Here is a 25,112-nt window from a genome sequence, read left to right on the forward strand (position 1 = left end):
TGGAGAAGCTGAGCTCGGCACAAGCTGCCCTGGCCTCCTGCAGCCCGTGACACCCGGCCTGCCCGGGGGCTGCCCGCCGTCCCCGTCCCTGCCTCTCCTGCTCTTCTTGGTACAATAAAGTTTTCCTGCATCCAACTCCTCCTGTCTCTTTTCCTTTTTTGTCCTTATTTCATGGATACCCTTGTGCATGGGGAATTCCAGGAGTGGGAGGGGAAGTGTTGTTCCTGGGGAAACAGGAAATGGAAGGGGATAGCAACTGTAAAATTGAAGAGGCAATGTTTTATGGGAGGTTATAGTGGAGAAGGAAATGGCATCAATGAGGAAGTGGATGCATATGGAGCATGGAAGTGGGAATGTGGCATGGAATGTTAAGAAGAAGGGCAGTGACAACAACAACTCCAATGACAATGACAACACCAGCGACAATGACAGTAACAATGACAATGACAATGACAATGACCATGACAATGACAATGACAATGACAATGACAATGACAATGACAATGACAATGACATGGATAATGTCAATGACAATGTCAAGGACATGGACAAGGACAAGGACTATGACAAGGACAAGGACAACGACAAAGGGCTTCAAATGCCCTGCCTGATGACCGACAGATTCCCTGTTCACTGGACACGAGACCAGGGGCCTTCAAAGTTCTGCAGCCATGCTGGCCCTGAGTAGGATTGTCCCTGGAGCTGGGAGCCATCCAGAGGCAAATGCTGTCAGAGCTCAGGCCCTTCTGTATCGAGCTTGGCTTCACTAAGGACCACGGACGGAAACCAGAGGAAAAATTCCCTGTCACTATGGCCCATATATTAAATTTTCTTGTCATCAATTCCTTGTCTCTGTCTTTGACTTTGTCTTTTTCTTTTTGTCTTTCCCTTTCCCTTTCTCTTTCCCTTCCTATTTAGTTATATTTCTTTGTCTCCTTGTTCTTCTCCTTCTCCTTCTCCTTCTCCTTCTCCTTCTCCTTCTCCTTCTCCTTCTCCTTCTCCTTCTCCTTCTCCTTCTCCTTCTCCTTCTCCTTCTCCTTCTCCTTCTCCTTCTCCTTCTCCTTCTCCTTCTCCTTCCCCTTCCCCTTCCCCTTCCCCTTCCCCTTCCCCTTCTCCTTCTCCTTCTCCTTCTCCTTCTCCTTCTCCTTCTCCTTCTCCTTCTCCTTCTCCTTCTCCTTCTCCTTCTCCTTCTCCTTCTCCTTCTCCTTCTCCTTCTCCTTCTCCTTCTCCTTCTCCTTCTCCTTCTCCTTCTCCTTCTCCTTCCCCTTCTCCTTCTCCTTCTCCTCTTCTTACACCTCGTTCCCTTCATCCTTCTTTTCCCTCTCGTGCTTCACCTCCTTCTCCTTCTCTTTCCCCTCCATCTTCTGATTCTCCCAAAGTAGCCCCTTCTCAACATTCTCTATCTTCTGGTTAAGTATTGATATTGGTTTCATTTTCTTCTCCACATTGCCATCATGTATCTGTCCCTCACGCCGCTTACCTTCCACATCCACTTCCATTTTCCATTGCCTAAGACCATTCAACACAAAACATGTCCCCTCCCACTATTGCAATACCTACATGTTCTGGAATTTCCTCGTTTTGGGAAAAAAGGCAAAGACACAGAAGTTGGATGCAGGAAAGCTTTATTGTAGCAAGAAGGGCAGGAGAGGCAGGGATGGGGACGGCGGCAGCCCCCAGGCAGGCCGGGTGTCACGGGCTGCAGGAGGCCAGGGCAGCTTGTGCCGAGCTCAGCTTCTGCACGCTGGGCTGGGGCGGCGGCGGGGCTCTGGGGCTGCTGGTGGTGGCTCTAGCAGGGCCCGCAGGTGTCCCAGAGCCTCCTGCTGTAGCGGGGCAAGGCGCAAGGGCTGCAGGCGGCAGCAGCGGAGGCTCTGCCAAAGGTGCAGAGGCCGCCCGAGGCCTGGGTGGCACCGGCGCCGTAGAGGCCGCCCAGCCCCAGGGAGCCGCCAAAGGCCGGTGCTCCGGAGGAGCCCACCACGGCCTGCTGGGGGAAGGAGCTGAGGATGGGCCCGGGGAAGGTGACCACCACGGGCGGGGGCTGGATGAAGGCAGACGAGTCGGGGCACTGGCGGGCGCACAGCTCGTTGCAGCTCTCAGCGATGGGCTGGGGCACAGCCACGCTGGTTCTGGGCGGGCACAGCTCCGTGCTGCTCCGGGGTGGGCACAGGTCGTAGCAGGACATCTTGGCCTGGGATGCGAGGCTGCTCTGCAAGAGACGGCAGCCGTGGCAGGAGAGCAGCCCAGGCCAGCGCCCGAGCCACAGGGGCCGGGGCTGGAGCAGGGAGCCACGAGCAGGAGCGCCGGCACACTTACCCTTGTTCCCGAGGAGGAGAAGGTGGCCAGGGCACTGCTTGGTCCACTCTGGCTCAGGCAGGGCTTTTATAGCAGCCCTGGCATTGCTCAGCTCCAGCCGGGCCAATCTGCACAGGGGACACTCCCTGCTGCTGCTGCTGCTGCTGCTGCTGCTGACACCAGGGCTGTGCGGCCCCTGCCCCTCCCTGAATCAGCATCCCCCAAGTGCCACCACAGCACATCCCAAGGTGTCCAAGCAATCTCATTCTTCCTGACCCGTCAGATAATTGATAGCAGGGATGGAACCCAGGAATGGACTCCAGGAACTTCTTTAATAGTCCATAGGGGTGGGGCAAGGCTGGAATTAGCCAGGACCAGAGGAACATCTCTCCTCTTTACCCTGTGAAGATCAGGCCTGACAAGAGAAATCTTTGTATCCTGCAGCATGAATACCCTGGGCACTGAGGGGAGGCAGATGGGGTCAGGTTCTGCTGGGCTGTCCTGTGTTGCACAGATCCCCTCCATGGTGAAAGCTCCGGACACTCCTGGCCCAGATACTCCAGTCCTTGACTGGGGTTCCTGCAGACCATTCCTGGGTGAAATCCAAGTTATCAGGTAGCAGATGTGCCAGGAAAGACAAGATGGCTTGGTCATCCTCAGATATGCTGGGCTGGCACCTGGGGGATGCTGACTCAGGGAGGGGCAGGGGCCGCACAGCCCTGGTGTCAGCAGCAGCAGCAGCAGCAGCAGGGAGTGTCCCCTGTGCAGATTGGCCCGGCTGGAGCTGAGCAATGCCAGGGCTGCTATAAAAGCCCTGCCTGGGCCAGCCTGGACCAAGCAGTGCCCTGGCCACCTTCTCCTCCTCGGGAACAAGGGTAAGTGTGCCGGCGCTCCTGCTCGCGGCTCCCTGCTCCAGCCCCGGCCCCTGTGGCTCGGGCGCTGGCCTGGGCTGCTCTCCTGCCACGGCTGCCCTCTCTTGCAGAGCAGCCTCGCATCCCAGGCCAAGATGTCCTGCTACGACCTGTGCCCACCCCGGAGCAGCACGGAGCTGTGCCCGCCCAGAACCAGCGTGGCTGTGCCCCAGCCCATCGCTGAGAGCTGCAACGAGCTGTGCGCCCGCCAGTGCCCCGACTCGTCTGCCTTCATCCAGCCCCCGCCCGTGGTGGTCACCTTCCCCGGGCCCATCCTCAGCTCCTTCCCCCAGCAGGCCGTGGTGGGCTCCTCCGGAGCACCGGCCTTTGGCGGCTCCCTGGGGCTGGGCGGCCTCTACGGCGCCGGTGCCACCCAGGCCTCGGGCGGCCTCTGCACCTTTGGCAGAGCCTCCGCTGCTGCCGCCTGCAGCCCTTGCGCCTTGCCCCGCTACAGCAGGAGGCTCTGGGACACCTGCGGGCCCTGCTAGAGCCACCAGCAGCAGCCCCAGAGCCCCGCCGCCGCCCCAGCCCAGCGTGGAGAAGCTGAGCTCGGCACAAGCTGCCCTGGCCTCCTGCAGCCCGTGACACCCGGCCTGCCCGGGGGCTGCCGCCGTCCCCAGCCCTGCCTCTCCTGACCTTCTTGCTACAATAAAGTTTTTCTGCATCCTACTCCTGTCTCTCAGTGTATTTTTCTGTCATTCTCTTCATTCTACAACTGAACGGCACATTCTGGTCCCTCCATTTTTCGCCAGGGCATATCATGTGATTTTTAGCCCTTTGAATGATCAGGTTTTTTCTGCTTTTTTTGTATCACTTCATGTTCTAACCTTTGTTTTATTCAGCATTAGTTCCATTGTTTTTTCCTAGTTTAACTCTTTCTGTCGGACAGGCTGGGGAGTGTTTGCTGTGAAAAAGAAATTGGGTGGTCTCTTTCCCATGGTTTAACATGTTCTTCTTATATTCCCATAACTCTCAGGTATTTTATGGTTTCCGTGTATTGACTCCACAGCATGTAAAGGGCACAGGACCTCTGGCCTAGTGAAGTGACTGCACACTCACGGTCACAGCAGGAGCAGATGTTCCCAGGCTTTGAGGGCATCAAATCCCAATGTGCCCTTCATTTGTCCCTCCTTGGAGTCCGCATCTCGAGCTGTTATTCTCTTTTTGCAGCATGATTAAATTATTTTAAGCATCCAGGGGTCTGAGACTTCTTTTGGAAAACCTGGTTTTGAGGCAGTGAGAAATCCTTGTGTGAGTGGGACTGTAAGAAGTGTGGGGGTTCAAGCTGAGGTCACTGGAACCACTGGTCACTGGAGCCAGTGGTGGCTCAGATGGTTCAACTGCATGAGATCTTCAGTTCTCTGGGCCGGTTGCCAGGGTGGGGATCGGTCCTGGGCTGGACTCGATGATGTTGGAGGTGTTTTCCTAGCTCCTGGGATGCTGAGATGGCTCCTGGAAGGTGGGACAGGGAAGGTTCCTGGCCATTGCACCACCTCCTTTCCCCGCAGTCAGCAGGCACGCAGCTCTGCCCCGTCCCATGATGGTCACTCTGTTCCTGCTGCTCCCAGCAGTTCAACCTCCTCGTTCTTCCAGTCTGAAACTCTGATTCCCTCTGGCTCAGTGCCACTCAGCTTTCTGTTATCAGGGCTCCCGAAAGATGTGCCAATGCCAGGAATGCAAATGAATAATTAGAGGTTTTTCAGGACGGATCCTTGTGCGTAACTCCTGCCTAGACACTGAGAGAAAGGTCAGCCCTTTGTTGGGTTTTGCAATGAGACATGAGCTCACTCTGAGCAGGCATCCAGCCCAGATTAAAGCTGTGTAATCATTGTTCCCTAGGTGTTAATGGCTCTCTTCAGGGGCGTTATCTTGGCTTTAACACTTGTCTGACACAACACCTAATTAGGCTGGTACCTGCCTGGCACTGCCTGGCTGAGAGGATCGGGTGAAATTTGGCAGTCGCAGCTCAGGTGTTCGGCCGGGCTCATGATTTACACCCAAGCACCTCTTGGAGGCGTGGAAGCAAAGATCAGAAGAGAAAAGGAGGGAAAAGCATCCGCGTTTTGTAAAGTTGTTCCAGGGGCTGCCCCGGATGAGGGGAAAGGGGACAGGAAGGATGAAGCAAGGAGAGAGATGAGAACCTGCCTGGGGAGATCTTTTGGAGATGCAGCAGGGAATATTCAGGTTGGACATAGGAATTTCCTCCTGGAAACGGCAGTCAGACCTTGGAAGGAGCTCAGGAAGGTTTGGAATTCCCATTGAGATGTCCAAGGAATTCCTGGATGTTGGGGTTGGTGACCAGGTGGGAATCTGGCATGGCTTGGATGATCTCAAAGGTCTTTTCCAACCTAAACAATTCTGTGCAGTTTTCTTGGTCAAAATATTCTCAAATAAGTGTTTGTTTACCCATCAAAATTAAGTCTTGTTTTGTGAAAATAAAAGCAGCATTCACAAGTACCATGGACTAATTTTCATTTCAATTTATTGCTTACAGCCATCTGACAGATCCAGTCCAACACAAGGGAGAATGTTGAAATCACCTGTGATAAATAAGATCTGCTGTTCCTTGACACTGATTAAGATATTTTCTTTGAAAGAGTCCCAGCGAAGGAAGAGGTAAATCCTCTCTAATGCATCAGTTCATGTTCTTTTTACCTTACCTGCTGACAGGTTCAGCCAAACCCTCCCCAAGGCAATTTATGATGGCAGTGATTAACGAAAAAAGAGAAGTAGTGTCTCACCTTTGCTCATCAGATACCTATCTCAGAAATTGTTTCCCTTTGTTCACCTTCCTCCTATCATTCCTTTTCAGAACGTGCTTTGGCAGAACTTCAGGCGGTATTTTTTGGTTTTGTCTTTGAAGGCAGTTGGCTGATTTCTAATACATCGCCTGGAAGACGTGAAATTAAAAGGAATTGCAGCACTAAATTAACACCTTGAGAAAAGAGCCATGGAATCTCCTGGGTTGGAAGGGCCACACAGGGATTGATTCTGACTCCTGGCCCTCCACAGGCACCCCAGGAATCCCACCCTCTGCCTGAGAGCATTGTCCTTGAGCTCTGGCAGCCTTGGGGATGGGATAGTTCCCTGTTCCAGTGCCAGACTCGATGAAAATAATTAGAATAACTACTGGAAGTCTGACAACTGGAATAATTAGTGTAAGGCAGAGAGGACTCTCAGCTGCAGGTCTGACCAAAAGCATCTCAGCCTGGTTCTGGTGGGGAGGAATCCCACTCTGGGGCTTAACAGGAAACACAAAGGCAGGTGTTGTATGCAGGATTTTTTTATTGCAAGGGCAGGGAAGTCCCCACTTGGCGAGGACACAGGAGGCAAAGACAAGCAGGTTGTTCCTCACTAGAGCTGCTCCCTCAGCCTCGAGGCAGGAGGCAGGAATTTCAGGGAGAAGCCAGAGGATGGTGGAGCAGCACATTTGGCCATTGGAAGGGGTGGGGAAGAGGAGAATGAACAAAGGAAGGAGGAAACAAAAAGGAGAATTTCTAGAGGGGTTCTGACTCCATGGTCTGAAGTTCTGATGCTCTTCCCCTTCCTCAGGAGCTCAGGTGAGGATCCACCGGTGTCGTTTGCCGAGCTGAGGGGTTTTTCCCTCGGGTTTAGCAGGAGCCACAGCTGCCGCGGCGGTAGCGGCCGTAGCGGGAGGACCAGGGGCTGCAGGAGCCGAAGGATCTCCCAAAGCCATACAGGCCCCGGTACCCACCACAGGAACCATAGCCCAGGGAGGAGCCCCCGTAGCCCCACAGGCCCCCGTAGCCCAGGGATCCGTAGCCCCCATATCCATAGAGACCCCCGTAGCCCAGGGACCCATAGCCCCCATAGCCCAGGGAGGCTCCGGAGGCCGGCAGGACGGGAGCTCCAGCAGATCCCACCACGGAATCCTGCGGGAAGGAGCTGAGGATGGGCCCGGGGAAGGTGACCACCACGGCAGGAGGCTGGATCACGGTGGTGGAGTCGGGGCACTGGCGGACGCACGGCTCGTTCCCGCTGCCGGCCACGGGCTGGGGCTGGAAGACGCCGCAGGCAGAGGAGGGGTACAGGTCGTAGCAGGCCATCTTGCAGGGATTGGAGGTTGATCTGCAAATGGTTGGAGCAAGTACAAGATGTTATTTGCCAACAGAAAAGGGCTCTGGAGCTGGCTGCTTTTCCCCAGAAAGGAGAGCTTTGAAGCACTGGAATTTCCTCACATCTCTTAGAGATGAAAATTGAATAAGAACAGCCAAAATTATTTGCTGGGGAACTTTGGTGAGTCAGGGGATCAACAAGGAGAGGGACTCTACTCCAGGAGTGGAGTGTGTTGTTCTTCAGGAATTATGACTCTGGCTCTTCATTCCCACTGATCTCCTTTGTGCTGATCCTTGTCAAAACCGGGATTATAATTCATTGTCTGTTCAGATTCCCTCGTAGCTTCTTAGATGAGACCATTACAAGGGAATTGCAAGGATAATTGTCCCATATTTCCAAACATTGAATCAGGGCTTTGAGATCCCTACAATGAGCTTAACACCCCCATTTTGATCTTGGGCTACGAACTCTTTTGAAAAATTCTCACACCAAATCACTTGCTCTCATTAACTTGGAAAACCCAGCGCTTCACATTTCAGCTCCTTAAGTTCCCTCCAGGATCCTTTTAATCTTAAAAAACCTAATACAGAGCATTTTAAACGGTTCTCAGTTCTTCTCTGTGTCCTACTCCAAGCCAGTGCCTGGTCTCTTGGGGTGTTCATGCCCATTTATCTTGAATTAAAAGCATTTCAGTTGATTTGTAATAGAGCAAACTGGATCTAATGGCAGATCTGCCTCTAAACTCAACATTTCCCTGTGAACCAGGAAGATTTAAGCTTTCCAAATAATTTCCAGTCACCCATTTAACCAAACGGAGGATAGGAATAAACACGGAACCTTTCACATTATGGATACAACTGGTGAAGGCAACCCAATATCCAGCAGAATTTTCTGATAAGAGACTTTCGGTTTGGTTTGAAATGGAGTGCCAACCTCGAAAGCAGAGAGCCACCTTCCATAAGGTTTCTGCAAGGTTTATCTCTTCACCTCAAATTTTGCCTACGAGTTCCCAATGGAAGAGAGCAGCCCGGATGAATTGTACAGCAAAGAGAGATTCCAAAAGTAGCAAAGAGAGACTCCAAAAGCAGCAAAGAGCAATTCCAAAAGCAGCAAAGAGCAGCTCCAAACTTACCAAGTCGTTGAGAAGAACGAGTGAAGGGAAGACGTTTGGGAGAACCCCAAGTGGAGACAGCTTTTATACAGTTCAGAGTTGCCTGAGGGCTCAGAGGAGCTCATTAGTTGACACAGAACATTTTTTTGTATTGATTGCTCCTCAAAGTGATGACATTGTTGCTCTTTTTGTTTATTCTCGATTTTAAATGCCGCGTTACGTCACACAAGGTCCTTTGAGCTGAAATGCTGATGGGTTGAAATTGGTGCATCTTTCATCCTAAAACATGATTCACGAGTTAGTGTCAGTTTTCTGGAGTGACACCATGTACTGAGCTGTTTATACACAAATATTCTTGTCCTGTCTTATAAGACAATTATGCTCAGACATTTACAAAAATTATTAAACTCTTAGAATGGTTTGGGGACACAAATATCCAGAAATGTCTTATGTTTTTTCTGACCCTTAAGCCACAGTTTAAACTTGAGTTTAGTTCTGAAGGGAGAGATATTTATGATTTTAAGGATTAGAATGGAAAGCTCAAAATAATCAGAGTCTACATCGAGTTAATAATAAAATCTATGTTTTATTGAGATGGTTCAATTTCTGGAAGTGTTCAAGGCTGGTTTAGATCGACAGTCAATTCTGTCCATGCAGGTGTTGGAACAGGAGGGTCTTTGAGGTCCCTGCCAATTTTAAACCATTCCATGCTTCTATATAGGAGAAATCCCAAATTTAGCTGTAGTGGAAATAAAAACCCCTTTTTTTTTTAGAGAGGATCTTGCAGCTAATCCCATCTTTCAGCACAAAGCAATTACAAAGTGGGAATCTGCTGGGAAGAGCAAATGTTGGATTTGCTGAGGTTTCTCTCTCTGTTTACACCACGATCATCCTACTCTATCATTATCGTCGTTATCATAATCACCGACGTGGTTATCTTCACACCATGTATTATTTATAAATTATGAGCTTTTTCAAATCTGGAGATACGTATGGGGATTTCCCGAGCCATTATCCTGGGGAAAAAAAAAGTCATCTCCAAGTTTTACAAGAACATTCCAAGGGATTTTCAAGCGCCTCCTGAACACCCATTACTGACTTGTTCCTACTGTGTCAGAGTTACATAAAATCTGCGCCTGGGTGTAAACACACCACAATTACAGGAGATTATCTCATTAAAATGCATAAATTGAGGCCACTTGGGTTTTTCCCATAATCAGATCTTGGTTTATAACATTGACCTTTCTGTCTTTGACCTTAAGAATAAAATCTATTCTTTATTTTTTATTTAATACACAGAATGTCGTGTCTCTAACATGTAAGAATAGGAGGGGGAAAACACAAGAAAGGAAAGGAAAGCTCAATGAAACAACTCAGAAAACTCAATTTCCATGGAATTGTGGCTGCCAGGTGAAATATTTCTCTGTTTCCAGGGACTGGAAGAGAACCAGTGGAGAGTTTAAGAAGGAACATGGGGAGAGGCTTCTTCTAAGGGTTGAACTGGCAGGAAAAGAGAGGATGGATTAAAATTGACGGAGAGGAGGTTTAGATGGGATATTGGGCAGGAATTGGGCACCCTGTGAGGGTGAGGAGGCCCAGGCACAGATATTCCATGGATTCCCCCTCCCTGGAAGTTTCCAAGGCCAGGATGGACGAGGTTTGAAGCATCCTGGTCTATGGAAGGTGTCCCTGTCCATGTCAGGAGGTGCCACTGGATGATCTTTGAGGTCTTTTTCAACCCAAACCATTCCATGTTAGCATTTTATGGCATAAAGTCCATTCAAAGATGCTCCTGATTGTCCTTGCCTTGCTTTGAGAAGGTGGAGGAAGAAATGCTGAGCCTGCAGAACCAATGTTTTTCCCTTTGCTATTTGTCCCCAGTCCTCATTTGAGGTCCTAAAAGAAATTCCATTGGCGCCATGTCTCCTGTTGATCTCACTCAAGGACCTTTACCTGGACAAAACCAGTGTCCTTCAGTCATCCCAATTATAAAAGGATTTATAAATAAATGTAGTCAGCTTTATTTCCTCCCCTAACGCTAAGGAAAGCAATGGGATCATAAAAAATAATTCCCCACATAAAGCCCGGAGACAATAGAGGTCTGGGGTGGAATGTGCAGCTCACACTGTGTGTGGGTTTGAAATGCACTAGCAATAAGCAAAAACAATTTCAGCACTTTTGGGGAATTATGTGTCCTGCAATTTGGGGTTGGGACCTAATTATGAACTGGCGCATCAGGTGGCCAGTGCCCTGTGGGCAAGCAGGGAGCTCTATAAAAGGTGTCTGCACCAGGTCCTTCCATCCACTTCTCTCACCTGTTCTGCCTTCGTGAACCAGGTAAGACACTTCTGTCTCAAGCTTCTCTAAACTGAACTTTCTGTCAAGAAATCTGGTTGCAGTCAGGCTGCTGCTGCTGCTCTGTAGGATATTTGGTGTTTAATTTCTCATTTATCTCTAGGTCTTTCAGGAGAGGGATTGAATCCCCAAATTATATTATTTTAGCGCTCCAAAGGGTTACTTGCCTGTATTTTAGGAGATAAAGAATAACCTGTATATATTTTAGGAGATAAAGAATAACCTGTATATATTTTAGGAGATAAACGTAACCTGTATATATGCCTGCATTTGGTAGTTTTGCTGAGTTTGTAACAGGAAAGATAAAATCTGAGTGGACATCAGCAGCTAAGAGTAATGTATTGCTGATGAAATTACCAGATCTGGAAATTCAAAGATACAACTGAAGAGTACAGACTGTGTTGGACTGAAGAGTAACCTGGAGATCATAGTCATAGGAAAAATAAGAAAAGGAAATACATTTACTTCCCAGATTTATTACTGCTTCTCTTGGACTGCTTCAGCACAGCCTGAAGTTTGCTATTCCTTTAAAATTAATAGAAATTAACACCTTCCACAGATCAACCTCCAATCCCTGCAAGATGGCCTGCTACGACCTGTACCCCTCCTCTGCCTGCGGCGTCTTCCGGCCCCAGCCCCTGGCTGACAGCGGGAACGAGCCGTGCGTCCGCCAGTGCCCCGACTCCACCACCGTGATCCAGCCTCCCCCCGTGGTGGTCACCTTCCCCGGGCCCATCCTCAGCTCCTTCCCGCAGGATTCCGTGGTGGGATCTGCTGGAGCTCCCGTCCTGCCGGCCTCCGGAGCCTCCCTGGGCTATGGGGGCTATGGGTCCCTGGGCTACGGGGGTCTCTATGGATATGGGGGCTACGGATCCCTGGGCTACGGGGGCTTGTGGGGCTACGGGGGCTCCTCCCTGGGCTATGGTTCCTGTGGTGGGTACCGGGGCCTGTATGGCTTTGGGAGATCCTTCGGCTCCTGCAGCCCCTGGTCCTCCCGCTACGGCCGCTACCGCCGCGGCAGCTGTGGCTCCTGCTAAACCCGAGGGAAAAACCCCGAGTGAGGTCTCACCAACAGAAGAAATGTGATGGTTTCACAGCCAAAGAGCTTGGAACCACTGCTGCTCCATCTCAAAACCATGGATTTGTAGTTGTCCAGCCCCTTTTATTTTTCTCCTTTTTAATCTTCTGCCTTAAAGCTTGTCCCTCTCCATTTCTGCGACGCCTGGGGTAAATATGGAACAAAAGGGCTCAAAATGGGTCCTGTTTGTTCACATCAACAGCTGGGATTTGGAAAAGAACCCGAATCAATCACATGTGAATGTGCCTCTGGCTGGAGAAGAGGTTCTTGCTTCTTGGAGACTCTGCAAATGCATTACTGTGCTTGTTGTCATTAAAAGTTTATTGCATCAAAGTTGCCATGTTCTGGTGTTCTTTTCTCCTTTTTTACCATGGTTATTTGCCTTTGGAGAAGTCTCACCTGTGCAGGTGTCAGTAGCAGCCTAAAATATCCTGGAATCTTGGAATATTTGGGTTGGGAGGGATCTTAAAGCTGATCTCATTCCGTGCCCTGCCAAGGCAGGGACACCTCCCACTGGCCCAGGTGGCTCTGAGCTTCATCCAACCTGTCCCTAAACCATGGAGATGAATTTCCTGCCCAAAAAAACAGGGAAGATTAATTTTCTGTATGAATTTCTTCCAAGTAAAGCTTTCATCCCTTTGAACTTCATGTTCTGACTCAAATATTTCCTCGGTCAAATTCTTAAACTCTGTCCTCAGGAAAAGCCTCAGCAAAAAATTAAATCAGTTTCCTGTCAAATCTTTAAATAAAGTTTTCTGGGCTACAGAGTGAAACTTTGAAATCTGAAATCTTTCTGAATAATCATGAAATGTAAAGTGGTGGATGGCTTTTGACAGAAAAACAATTTCTTCAGGTATTCATTCACACACCAGCAAGAAAAACTGGAGAAGAGAAAACCTGGGAAGATGGTACCTGGAAAAATTAAAAGGTAGGAAACACCATAACCTGTGAGCAAATCCACCCTTCTTGTTCTGGTGAGATTCCACCTTCCACCATCCTCAGGGAAGCTGGAGAGGGAACTGGAGTGACAAGACAAGGGAGAATGGATTCAAACAGAGAGAGGGCAAATTTAGGGAGGATTTAGGGAAGAAATCCTTCCCTGTGAGGGTGGCTAGGCCCTGGCACAAGCTTTCCTGGGAATTTCTGGTTGCCCCATCCCTGGAAGTGTCCAATGCCAGGCTGGAGCAACCTGATCTAGTGGGAGGTGTCCCTGCCCATGGTGGGGGTGGAAGGAGAAGATCTTTAGGGACCTTTCAATCCAACCCATTCCATGAGTCTATGACTCTGTAATATTATTTTTGTGCCCCAGGACAGCTGAGGGGGGAGGATTCCTGCTCCCAAATTCTGGATCAAGGAACAGGGACTGACTTCACTCCCAGCTAAGACATTCCAGGTGGTTTTGAGCTTTGAACCTCAGCCTATTGTAAGGATTTAAATTCCCCTTCCCCACCCACCCCACCCCGTACAGAGAGAAGTGTTGCAAGCCCACAGCCAGAGAAATGGAAACTAAAACTTCATTTGCTTTTTGCAGAACAGAATCACTTTATTGAGAAAAAAAACATTCACAGAAAAGCATTGCAAAGTATGAAGAATATCAGATCACAGGCAATTCCTTCCGTGGTTGCTCTTCTCCAGTTGGACAGTGAAGTTGCATTTTAGAATAAGATAAATTATTATTTTATCCCACGTATTACATACACAGACAGGAAAAAAAGCCCAGAAGGTGACAAGTAGAAGGTGAACAAATCAAGGAGGAGTTGTGTGCTTCCAGCTCCACTGGAGTGGGGTGGCCGCGGTCACAACACCTCCTCTGGGGCCAGGATTGTATCTCTCCATTGCCGGTGATTCCTTACTCCGAGATGTTTCCGCAGGGTTTAGCAGATGCCCCAGAAGCCGCGGCCGTAGCGGCCGTACCAGGAGGAGTAGGGGCTGCAATAGCCAGAGCCAAAGGCTCTGCCAAACAGGCCCCGGTACCCCCCACAGGAACCCAGACCCCCGTAGCCCCACAGGCCCCCGTAGCCCAGGGATCCGTAGCCCCCATATCCATAGAGACCCCCGTAGCCCAGGGACCCATAGCCCCCATAGCCCAGGGAGGCTCCGGAGGCCGGCAGGACGGGAGCTCCAGCAGATCCCACCACGGAATCCTGCGGGAAGGAGCTGAGGATGGGCCCGGGGAAGGTGACCACCACGGGGGGAGGCTGGATCACGGTGGTGGAGTCGGGGCACTGGCGGACGCACGGCTCGTTCCCGCTGTCAGCCAGGGGCTGGGGCCGGAAGACGCCGCAGGCAGAGGAGGGGTACAGGTCGTAGCAGGCCATCTTGCAGGGATTGGAGGTCAACACAGGCTAAAAATGAAGATAAGGAGTTCAAAATTCATCAATTTAAATTAAAATAACAAGTAGAGAATTCTGAGCACTTTGCAATCTCAGTGGTCTCCAGTTTCCACAAAGTTTTTTCTCCAAAAATTCTCTAAAGGGTGTCCACACATAAGAGCAAGTGGGAAATGTTCTAAAAACCTTGTCCCTCATAACATCCTGCAAAGAATTAGGACTGATTTCTCCATATTAAAATGAAAAACTGGAATCAAAAGCAGTGAGAACAAAGTGACTTTGTCCAAGGTCATTGGATGAGTCATTAGCAAAACTCAGATTTGGGTTCAGCAGGTTTGCATGAGATGGAGCTTATAGAGAACTTAATTACAGTAGCTTCATCTTCCCACTCATCCCAATTTTGCTGAGAGTCAAGGGAACAACAAGATTATAGGATTGTGAGCACCCAGAAAGGCATTTGACAAGACAACAAAGAACAAATCTCCAGCAATGTTCTGTAAATCCTTAACCGAGTTCTGAGGAAGAATTTGAAAGTGAGAAGGTGAAGGAGAGCCTGAGGATTTTTGGTAGCAGGACGCAAATGACTTTATAATGTGTGAACGGCTGCAGGGGTGACACCCTTGTCAAACCTTGAACCTTTTATGCAAAGGTTGAGATGGGTTAAATGTACCAAAATGAGGTTCAGAGAATCACAGTCTTCCTCAAGCTGGAAGTGACTCAAAAGGCTCAAGTCCAACTCCCTGCTCTTTGCAGGGTTATTTACAGCTAAGCCAGAGAACCTTGGAATTGCCTGGTTTGGAAGACACCCTTAAGATCATCCAGTCCCACCCCTTCCATGGGCAGGGACACCTCCCACTATCCCAGGTTGCTCCAAGTCCCATCCCAACTGACATTGGATGCTCCCAAGGATGGAGAATCCATGGAATATCCAGTGCCAGGGCCTCCCCACCTTCACAGGGAAATAATTTATTCCTAATATCCAACCTAAAGTTCCCCTCTGTCAGTCTGACCGCATTCCCCGTGTCCTGTCCCTGCAGTTCCTGAGGAAAGTCCCTCTCCTGGTTCCCTGGAACCCCTGGAGATCCTGAGGTCTCCACACAACCTCCGTTCCTGCAGGCTGAACATTCCCATCTCTCCCAGCCTGGCTCCACAGGGAGGAGATCCAGTCACCTCGGAGCACGGTCCAGCTTCTCCAGGGTCTGGAGTTCCTGGCACCAAGAACTCCACAGAGAGTTCCACACACCAAAAGGACAGAAAGGTCCTTGATCTTTCCCAAGTCCATGCAGATTCACCCAACAGAAAGGATGCTGGACATCAACTCCAGTTGAAACCAACAATAAAAAATACACCGAGAACAATGGAGAAGATTCAGACTTACCCAAGTCTCCAAGAAGTCAAGGGAAGCGTTTGGAGGAGTGAGGAGACAGAGGAGCTTTTATATCAGCTGGAGGTACCAGATCAGCATCTCTTGCCCGCCCCAATTTCGAGCTCATGCAACCATCAGGATGATGAAACTGTTTGGTTCATTATTGGCGTTTATGAGGCCTTTCAAATTTGTTTATAATAATGATCTAAACATCACCTGAGATTACAGAGAATTCTTTCATCTTGTGACAACTTGGGGGGGATTAATACCCGGCATTATTCCTGTCACTTCTTTGGAATTATGTCAGGAATCGCCAAGCCAGCTCCTCTTGGTATTAAGTGAATACCTGGAGAGTAGCTCATGCGTTCATAGGAATCACAAATTCCACTGGAATTTAATCCTGAGCAGGAAAAACAGTGAAATCCTTAATTTTGGCCAAGTCCATAGAGTTCCATGGAGGAAACAGAGAGGAACCTTTGTCTTCCTGAGGCTTGTTTGGGTTCAGGAGATAAACGAGAAATGAATTCACAAAGTTAACTAAAGCCACAAAGGGATTGGAGGTCCTGAAGAGACTTTTCCCTGGTGTTGAGGGTCCAATGTTTTTTGAACAAAGATGGCACCTGAGAACATCGAACAGGCCTTAGGAAACGTAGGATTTTTTAGGAAAAAATGGATCCTCTGGTGCAAAAGACTAAGTGTGATGCAAAAGCTTTGAATTATAGCCTTGGGTTCTTAGAAATCATGAGCTCGTGTGATACACAAGTCATAAATCCCCAAAAGGGCTGAGCTGGAAGATTTGGGATGAGGGAACAATCAGGAATTTGGAATGTGTGACACAAAGGCTCCTTCTTGCCTCATTTACGGGTGGGCTGTTTCAATATTGCAGACTCCACGCTGTCGGTGAGCCCTAAATGGTGAGGTGGGGTTCTCAGCCTTTGGGGGACAGGGGCTTTTGGACAATAATCTTTTCAAGCTTCTGGGACGCAAGTCCATGCAAATCCTGTAGATGGTCCAGCAGATTAAAGGCATGGAGCTGGATTTAGGTGCCTCACAATTATGGAATGACATCACATTCAAATGCTTCAGTCAAGATATTTGTGTCCTTGGTATCATCAGTTCAAGGCCAAATACTGGGGGTTTGTCCCCCTTCAGGTTTTTTCCCAATGAAAAGAATTTGAAATAAAAGATTCTGAATAAAACCCAGGAATTCATGGACCGTATTTTATTCAAAAACAATTCCAGGGATGGGACATCCACAGACCCTGGTCCAAGGGAACAAGGGACAGGAAAACAGGGAATGGCCTTGGGTGAGGGTTGGTCACAGCTTGGACTTGATGGTCTGGGAGGGCTTTTCCAACCCAAATAACTCCAAGATTCTGTAACAAAAACCATTTAAGGACCACAGGATGCTTTCCATGCCTTCCTTTGGGTTCCATATTGTTCTCACACTAAGCAGAGAGTAATAATGATAAAAATGACCACCCCAAAGTGGTTCTACATAATTTATTCTCCAGGTATTTTGTTTTTTAATGGCAAAAAAGCTCTGCAGATCAGGTGACCCCAAGCGAGCAGAGGGGTTTTGGCATTAACGATGGAGAAGCTCTAGAAGAGCGTTGGGATAATTCCTGCTGTAACACCAGGGCTGTGAATGGAATGATAACAGGAGTGAGGATGGCTTGTCACCATTCCAGATGAACGAGGGCTCTGTGATGAAACTCACCTATCACATTTCACGAGACTTCGGACCAGCAAATAAACAAAGAGTCAGCAGAGCTTTGAGGAGCTACGTGTCACATTCATTTGGGTTTGCCCCAATTATGCACATCCCCAAATTGCACCTTAGATGCTCTCCAGGACTTTGGGAATGGTATAAAAGCTCTCCCAACCCGGGGCTCTTCACATCGCCTTCCTTGCTTCATTCACCTCAGTGAGAAAGGTAAGCACCATTCTAAGGGATCTCTTCCCTTAGAATTTTTCCTTCAGAAAATTCTAGTCTCTCTTTTCTGCTGTTCTTAATCAAGGTTGGGATCATCCATAAGGCTTCTAAGATTCTTAATAATTGGGTTATTTTGTGATGGATTTATTTTTAGTTGGTGCTGGACATTCATAAGTTTGTAACGGTAAAATTATTCTTTCTTCTTAGTAGAAATTAGAAAAATTATCAAAGCAGCTTCCAAAGACTTGCAGAAGGTTTGTCCAGCCAATAAGAATTTTCTATGGGTTTTCAAGGTGAGAATGAAGTACAAGAAATTAGGAATGAGACCCCAGGAGAGACAACAGCTCAGAGAGCGAGTGATTTACAAAAACACTCATGAGAACGAAGGGCAACAAAGACTTGAGACATAACAATTACTTTCAACCGCATGTCCAACTGTCAAATCTTTTAACAATTGAATTTCTGCCTTTTGCTCGCTCCTCAGTGTCCGCTGACCTCCAATCCCTGCAAGATGGCCTGCTACGACCTGTACCCCTCCTCTGCCTGCGGCGTCTTCCGGCCCCAGCCCCTGGCTGACAGCGGGAACGAGCCGTGCGTCCGCCAGTGCCCCGACTCCACCACCGTGATCCAGCCTCCTCCCGTGGTGGTCACCTTCCCCGGGCCCATCCTCAGCTCCTTCCCGCAGGATTCCGTGGTGGGATCTGCTGGAGCTCCCGTCCTGCCGGCCTCCGGAGCCTCCCTGGGCTATGGGGGCTATGGGTCCCTGGGCTACGGGGGTCTCTATGGATATGGGGGCTACGGATCCCTGGGCTACGGGGGCCTGTGGGGCTACGGGGGTCTGGGTTCCTGTGGGGGGTACCGGGGCCTGTTTGGCAGAGCCTTTGGCTCTGGCTATTGCAGCCCCTACTCCTCCTGGTACGGCCGCTACGGCCGCGGCTTCTGGGGCATCTGCTAAACCCTGCGGAAAACCCTCTGGATGATGTAGAAGGGCAAAGCAAAATGCATATTTTTCTTCCCTTTAAATTCTTTTCTGATGCCTCCATGAGTTCAATTCCTCGTTATCTTCTTTATCACGCCTGTGGCTGAATGCAGTGACAGACTGAAGTGTCTTTCAAGCTCTGTGTGCATTTACAATCCTGATGTTGCCATGCTGTTTGTGTTCTTTTCATTCTCATTAAAACTGTTGCATCACTGAAAATCCTCGCGTTGGGCTTTTGTGTTCTCACCCACCCCTGAGTTTGCCAACCTCACTGGGTAAAGCTCCCTGCTCTGCATGAGGCTGCAAAAACATTGAGCAAACCCTGCCCAGAGGGGAAAGTTTCCAAGGAGAGCCTCCCATGGGGCTGTTTTACCCATGAATTTACAATTTCAGTAAATTTACATTTATGGAATTGCAACGTGGTCACAACATCATGGCCAAATATAAGCAGAAGTTTTCCTCTATGTGTTGAGCCCTGTGTGCAGAGGGAACTTCTTCAAATCCACAAGGACCTCATGAGTGGTCATGGAATCACAGAATTGGGTTGGAAGAACCTTGGAGATCGTCAAAAACATGGGTTTAATTTATTTATATATTAAATAGAAGTAGAATTTGCGTCTATAATTTATAAGTAGCCTAAAACCCTAAAGTACTCCACCATAAATGTTGTTATCTTCTTATGTCATCAGCAAAGCACAAAGCCACCTCCTGATTCAGGCAGATCCTTATCTCAAGAGGAGTTTTCCTCATCTGGTTCAGCTGCCAAAAGATCTCAGGGTACGCATTTTCCTGCAGCAAAAAGATTTGTTGAACATCACCCTGAGAACTTAGAGAACTTCTGACCAGAAAACTGAAGGGAAAATGTGAATTTGAAAAAGGCAAAACCTGCTGCAAAATTGAATGACTCCCAGCAGAACCCAGAGCTTTCCCAGCGGTATCCAAATGACAGGCGGAGTCGATGTTCTACGTCCTGCCAGGACCTGAAAAATCAGTCAGAAAATCTGTCTGCCTCCTGCCAGGACCTGTTAAATCAGTCAGAAAAATCTGTGGTGGTGAAGAGAAGGGTAAGAAGAGCTCCGGTTACAAAAGGAGCCCTTAAGCAGGGTTTAAGCCAGGCTCTAACAGAGATCCCGCGGTGCTTCCAGAGGGAAGGGACAAAGGATCCGTGTGATGACGCCGGATGGTGGCTGAACCACCACCCTCGGGTCAGGCAATCCTTGAGTTGGTCATCGGGAAATGTGACGGTCTCCAGGTGACGCAAGCGTGGCCGTCATCCAGCAGAGACTTCTGAGGGACAAGGGAAAAGCTTGGAAATCTCACGGAAACGGGAAAATTGGGTGTCCAGTTCTGGGCAAGACGGACATGGAGGGGCAGGAGAACGTCCAGGGAAGGGAACAGGACTGGAACAGCTGGAGAAGGGAATGGAGAACCCTGAGGGAGCTGCAGGGGGCTCAGCCTGGAGAAAAGGGGGATCCAGGGGGAGTTTGGGATCTGCCAGGTGGGATTTGTGATCTGACCCCAGGGAACAGGGACAGGACAAGAGGGGACAGCCTTGAGCTGTGCCGGGATTGGAAATTTGGGAAAATTCCTCCTGGAAAGGCCTTGGAAGGGGCTGCCCGGGGAGGGTTAGAGTGGCCACCCCTGTCCATGTCTGAGGAATTCTTGGATGTTGGTCTGCATGAGCAGGTGGGGGTGGTCCCAGCTGGACTCGGTGACCTTGGAGCTCTTTTCCAGCTTAAATAACTCTGGGATTCTGTGGAACTCCAGACAGGATCGAGGAGGGGCTTTTGATACGTCCTCTGAGCTGCTGGAGACCTCGAGGCTCCCATTAACGCGTTTATCACGCCTGGGTCGCCTGGTGGTGACGAAAGAGTTTTGCTCAATGTTTCTGTTTATGAGTTGGTTCAAATTCTGACGCTGCACAAAACACAAATTACAACCCAAAGATTTCTTTCATCTCAGCATTTTAATTGGCTGAGGTTCACGCCTGGTAACGTTCCATGAAATACACTCAGAATGACATCGCGGATTCTGCTGCTTCATTTATTCACCTCTCATTAGCTGGCATAATGATGCTGGCTCAGCTGTTAATCATCATTTTCATCTGCTTGAAGGTGCAAGATTTTTTCCTTTCTTCTTCGCCCGTGGTAGATAAAAAATTGATGAAAACCTCGGTGCCTTCTTTGTGAAATCAGCAACTTTTATGTGCAATTGGAATTTGGACTTGGATAAGACCATTCAGAACTTTTCAGAGGAAATTACAGATAATTTTTAAACCATCCAGATCCGTGTTTTGTCTCACAGATGTTCAGGCTACAAACAGAGAAAATGCGAATTAAAACACCAGCACAGAAGAGGAAACTCACACAAATAAATGAAAACTTAAATTAGACGAGAAAATCCTCTGGGGTGAGAAGCCATGAGCTGGTGAAGGGAACAGGGAGAGTTCACTTGGACAATTTTTTTTAAAGTTTTATTTTTAATAGTAATTATAAGACTAATTTTAATTACATTTCAAAATGCTGAGCTCTTAGAACACAACCACATATTTATATTGCAATAATCACACCCCATTTCACACATAAACTATTAAGGAAGTTTTGGGAAGTGCTTAAAAACACACCCAAAAAATATTTGGACACTTTTTGGGGAGAATTATTCCTATAATCCACTGGGGACATCCCGATGTTTGGGGGAAAGAACCTCCCAATTTCAGTGTAACTTTGGTAGGAATGTGTTTATTTAATAACCCATCCACAGCAAATGAGGGGTTTTGAGGTGGGATCTGGTGATGTTCATCTGTGGAAAAAACACTGATATCCCTCCAGAAAAAAAACAAACAACCAAACTTCGATTGAAGCCCTGTTTTAGTTACTAAAATATTGTGTTTTCTGCCTTGAGGAAAATGGAATTTCCCAATCCCAGTGGGCAAATCCACGATTCCCAGAACGACCTGTGGTTTGTGGCTGCGGGTGCAAAACCCATCAGGAGGCTCCTTGCACCTCTCCAAGCATTCCATTGCAAAATCCGGGAGCAGAAGTGATGAGAGTCGGGATCCGGAGCCCCGAACCCCCAAACCTGTGCACGGCAGCAGGTTCTGACTCCGATTAAAGTCATTAATGAAGCTAATGAAGGAAGGGCTCAGCAAATGGGGTTCAATTCCCGCTGGGAGGGATGGAGCTGCTCCATCAGGATCCGAGATGAAAGGGAGCCGGCAGCTGGAATGTGCTGGGCAGAGATTCAGGGTGGTTGTGCAAAGCGAGGAGAGTTTCGTCACTTTGGGGAGTGATTCCGGCTCCTCCGAGCTGGCGACTCCCGGGCTCGGCGTGTTCAGCCCCGGGGCATCCCCGGGTTGGGATAAAAGCAGCAGCTCTGCGCAGCTTTTCCATCATTCTGCTTTTCTCCTCTCCATCAGGTAAGTCCGATGTGTTTTCTTTCCTCTCCCAGCTCCAGAATGCCTTTTGCTGTTTGATTTTTTATTCCAGCTATTGTTCGCAACCATTGCATTCATTTCCAGGGCTTTATTTTTCCTTTATTCTTATTTTTATTATTTGAATTTTCATTTTTTTCCAGTATCCTGGCAAGTATTTTGCTGCAAGGATTTAGGAGCCAAATCCATTTGAGGCATTTTTTACTTAGGGATGACTTTTTTCCCTGTTATTTGTATTTGGCCATTCTTGGACTGACAGCAGAATGAAAATTCAGGATGGCACAAGCTTTAAAATGCTGAATTTTCCTGCATTTCAGTCCATGACTGAATCAAGGAAATTTGCCCATGCCCTGAGCTGTGAAATGATCCAGCTGAAGAAAGAGTTTGTTTTAATTCTAATCATTTATATATTTAAAAAAATGTAATTATTTTGTTATTTTCACCACAGCCAAAAAGAAGGAAAGTAGACTCGTGCTATGACCCAGTGAATAAAATAATATTTCTACTTTTTTTTACTGGGGAAAACCATTAAACTGAAGGCTTTTATGCCCAGATATCCAGGTGGAAAAAAGTTTTAAATCCTTATTTTTATCTGATGAAGGAATTGTGTTCCTTCCATCCTATCCCATTTCCATCTCCATCCCATCTCCATCCCACTCCATTTCCATATCTATCCCGTCCCATTTCCATCTCCATCCCATCTCCATCTCACTCCATTTCTGTCTCCATCTCACTCCATTTCTGTCTCCGTCCCACTCCATTTCCATCCCATCCCATCCCATCCCATCCCATCCCATCCCATCCCATCCCATCCCATCCCATCCCATCCCATCCCATCCCATCCCATCCCATCCCATCCCATCCCATTGATCCCATCCCATCCCATTCATCCCATCCCTTCAGTCCCATCCCATCCCATCCCATCCCATCCCATCCCATCCCATCCCATCCCATTTCCATCTCCCATCCCCATCCCTCTCTCAACCCAAACCTGCTCCTGTCCCACCCCAATTTTTCCCCCGAGGATGTTTCCCCCCATTTCCCAGCTCCCCCAAACCCCTCCTGCCCCTTCCGCAGATCCTCGGTTTTCAGCAGCTCCTTCTCTGCATTCCAGGACCCTCCACCTCTGCCGGGAAATGTCCTGCTACGACCTCTGCCCCACCACCGGCATCTCCTGCCCGCAGCCCGTGGCCAACAGCTGCAACGAGCCGTGCGTCCGGCAGTGTCCGGACTCCACCGCCCTCATCCAGCCGCCCCCGGTGGTGGTCACCTTCCCCGGGCCCATCCTCAGCTCCTTCCCGCAGCAGGCCGTGGTGGGATCTGCTGGAGTCCCGGCCTTCGGGGGCTCCCTGGGTTCCGGGGGTCTCTACGGCACCGGGGCTTTCCCGGGATACGGCACTCGCTCTGGATACGGAATCTCGGCGCTGGCCAGCGGCTCCTGCGGCCCCTCGGCGTCACGGCGCTTCAGCCGCCTCCTCCGCGGCTCCTGCGGGCCCTGCTGAGGGCAACGGAGCCTCCAGGGAATCCCGGGAATGCCCAAATCCATGGCCACGAGCGTGAGGGGTTGGCATTTCCATGGGCGCCTTCACATTCCTGATCTTTCTTCTACTTCTTGTTTGGCACCTCCTCGTTGTTTGCTTTCGCTGCCTATTCCAGCATTCCCGGTTTATTGGACTGGCATGGAACAGCCCATTCCCTGATTCAGCATTCCCGATTTATTGGAAGGGTGTGGAACGGCCCATTCCCTGTTCCGGCATTCCCGATTTACTGGACCAGCATGGAACAGCCCATTCCCTGATCCAGCATTCCCGATTTATTGGAAGGGTGTGGAACGGCCCATTCCCTGTTCCGGCATTCCCGATTTACTGGACCAGCATGGAACAGCCCATTCCCTGATCCAGTATTCCCGGTTTATTGGAAGGGTGTGGAACGGCCCATTCCCTGTTCCGGCATTCCTGATTTACTGGACCAGCATGGAACAGCCCATTCCCTGATCCAGCATTCCCAATTTATTGGAAGGGTGTGGAACGGCCCATTCCCTGTTCCGGCATTCCCAGTTTATTGGACTGGCATGGAACAGCCCATTCCCTGATCCAGCATTCCCGATTTATTGGAAGGGTGTGGAACGGCCCATTCCCTGTTCCGGCATTCCTGATTTATTGGACCAACATGGAACAGCCCATTCCCTGATTCAGCATTCCCGATTTATTGGAAGGGTGTGGAACGGCCCATTCCCTGTTCCGGCATTCCCGATTTACTGGACCAGCATGGAACAGCCCATTCCCTGATCCAGTATTCCCGGTTTATTGGAAGGGTGTGGAACGGCCCATTCCCTGTTCCGGCATTCCTGATTTACTGGACCAGCATGGAACAGCCCATTCCCTGATCCAGCATTCCCAATTTATTGGAAGGGTGTGGAACGGCCCATTCCCTGTTCCGGCATTCCCAGTTTATTGGACTGGCATGGAACAGCCCATTCCCTGATCCAGCATTCCCGATTTATTGGAAGGGTGTGGAACGGCCCATTCCCTGTTCCGGCATTCCTGATTTATTGGACCAACATGGAACAGCCCATTCCCTGATTCAGCATTCCCGATTTATTGGAAGGGTGTGGAACGGCCCATTCCCTGTTCCGGCATTCCCGATTTACTGGACCAGCATGGAACAGCCCATTCCCTGATCCAGCATTCCCAATTTATTGGAAGGGTGTGGAACGGCCCATTCCCTCTTCCAGCATTCCTGATTTATTGGACCAACATGGGACAACCCATTCCCTCTTTCAGCATTCCCGATTCATAGGACCAGCATGGGACAGTCCATTCCCTGTTCCGGCATTCCCGATTTATTGGACCAATATGGAACGGCCCATTCCCTGTTCCGGCATTCCCAATTTATTGGACCAACATGGGACAGTCCATTCCCTGTGGATTTCACCTGCAATGACCAATATCCTCGGACAACAGCCAGGAGAAACCGGCTAAGGACATCTCAGAGCAGACTTTGGTTGGACTTTCCCCACAATTATCCAGGAATGAATTTCCCCTGAAATTGTCTGGGAATGGATTTTCCGCGTTCTGTGATCTCTGGCTTTGCAAAGGGGCATTTCCCGCTCATTAAAACTTTGTTGCATCACACAGCAGCCTCCTGGTTTCCTTTTTTCCCCTTTTTTCCCCCTTTTTCCCACTTTTTCCCCCCTTTTTCCCTTCACTCACTGATCTGCCCGCAGGCAGGTCCGAGCTGCTCCCTG

General features: G+C 49.2%; 7 protein-coding genes across 7 annotated transcripts; 4 read left to right on the forward strand and 3 right to left on the reverse strand.

The window, feature by feature from the left end:
- Positions 1–1,788: 1,788 nt before the first annotated feature.
- On the reverse strand, positions 1,789–2,338 carry LOC144247783 (feather keratin 4-like). Its single transcript, XM_077789366.1, has 2 exons — positions 2,314–2,338; positions 1,789–2,206 (listed from the first exon to the last, which is right to left on the reverse strand). The coding sequence occupies exon 2, from the start codon at positions 2,180–2,182 to the stop codon at positions 1,790–1,792; it is 393 nt and encodes a 130-aa protein (XP_077645492.1). The 5' UTR covers positions 2,183–2,206; positions 2,314–2,338; the 3' UTR covers position 1,789.
- An 804-nt stretch (positions 2,339–3,142) lies between these two features.
- LOC110476916 (feather keratin 4-like) lies at positions 3,143–3,692 on the forward strand. The gene is made up of 2 exons (XM_021542211.3): positions 3,143–3,167; positions 3,275–3,692. Exon 2 carries the CDS (start codon positions 3,299–3,301, stop codon positions 3,689–3,691), a length of 393 nt encoding a protein of 130 aa, XP_021397886.1. The 5' UTR covers positions 3,143–3,167; positions 3,275–3,298; the 3' UTR covers position 3,692.
- A 3,122-nt stretch (positions 3,693–6,814) lies between these two features.
- On the reverse strand, positions 6,815–7,270 carry LOC110476915 (scale keratin). The gene has a single exon (XM_021542210.2). It carries the CDS (start codon positions 7,268–7,270, stop codon positions 6,815–6,817), a length of 456 nt encoding a protein of 151 aa, XP_021397885.1.
- Positions 7,271–11,327: 4,057 nt separating this feature from the next.
- On the forward strand, positions 11,328–11,783 carry LOC110476914 (uncharacterized). Its single transcript, XM_021542208.2, has one exon. The coding sequence runs from the start codon at positions 11,328–11,330 to the stop codon at positions 11,781–11,783; it is 456 nt and encodes a 151-aa protein (XP_021397883.2).
- Positions 11,784–13,698: 1,915 nt separating this feature from the next.
- Positions 13,699–14,142, reverse strand: LOC110476913 (uncharacterized). The gene has a single exon (XM_021542207.2). It carries the CDS (start codon positions 14,140–14,142, stop codon positions 13,699–13,701), a length of 444 nt encoding a protein of 147 aa, XP_021397882.2.
- A 3,825-nt stretch (positions 14,143–17,967) lies between these two features.
- On the forward strand, positions 17,968–18,411 carry LOC110476912 (uncharacterized). The gene has a single exon (XM_021542206.2). The coding sequence runs from the start codon at positions 17,968–17,970 to the stop codon at positions 18,409–18,411; it is 444 nt and encodes a 147-aa protein (XP_021397881.2).
- Positions 18,412–23,001: 4,590 nt separating this feature from the next.
- On the forward strand, positions 23,002–23,367 carry LOC110476911 (uncharacterized). Its single transcript, XM_021542205.2, has one exon. The coding sequence runs from the start codon at positions 23,002–23,004 to the stop codon at positions 23,365–23,367; it is 366 nt and encodes a 121-aa protein (XP_021397880.2).
- Positions 23,368–25,112: the final 1,745 nt, after the last annotated feature.

The sequence above is a fragment of the Lonchura striata genome, chromosome 33 (genome assembly GCF_046129695.1).
Source record: "Lonchura striata isolate bLonStr1 chromosome 33, bLonStr1.mat, whole genome shotgun sequence".
Classification (NCBI taxonomy): domain Eukaryota; kingdom Metazoa; phylum Chordata; class Aves; order Passeriformes; family Estrildidae; genus Lonchura; species Lonchura striata.

What these genes read in the sequence shown, in the direction of transcription:
- LOC110476912 (XM_021542206.2), top strand. Translation starts at nt 17,968, where the DNA reads ATGGCCTGCTACGACCTGTACCCCTCCTCTGCCTGCGGCGTCTTCCGG.
- LOC110476913 (XM_021542207.2), bottom strand. Translation starts at nt 14,142, where the DNA reads ATGGCCTGCTACGACCTGTACCCCTCCTCTGCCTGCGGCGTCTTCCGG.
- LOC110476915 (XM_021542210.2), bottom strand. Translation starts at nt 7,270, where the DNA reads ATGGCCTGCTACGACCTGTACCCCTCCTCTGCCTGCGGCGTCTTCCAG.
- LOC110476916 (XM_021542211.3), top strand. Translation starts at nt 3,299, where the DNA reads ATGTCCTGCTACGACCTGTGCCCACCCCGGAGCAGCACGGAGCTGTGC.
- LOC110476911 (XM_021542205.2), top strand. Translation starts at nt 23,002, where the DNA reads ATGTCCTGCTACGACCTCTGCCCCACCACCGGCATCTCCTGCCCGCAG.
- LOC144247783 (XM_077789366.1), bottom strand. Translation starts at nt 2,182, where the DNA reads ATGTCCTGCTACGACCTGTGCCCACCCCGGAGCAGCACGGAGCTGTGC.
- LOC110476914 (XM_021542208.2), top strand. Translation starts at nt 11,328, where the DNA reads ATGGCCTGCTACGACCTGTACCCCTCCTCTGCCTGCGGCGTCTTCCGG.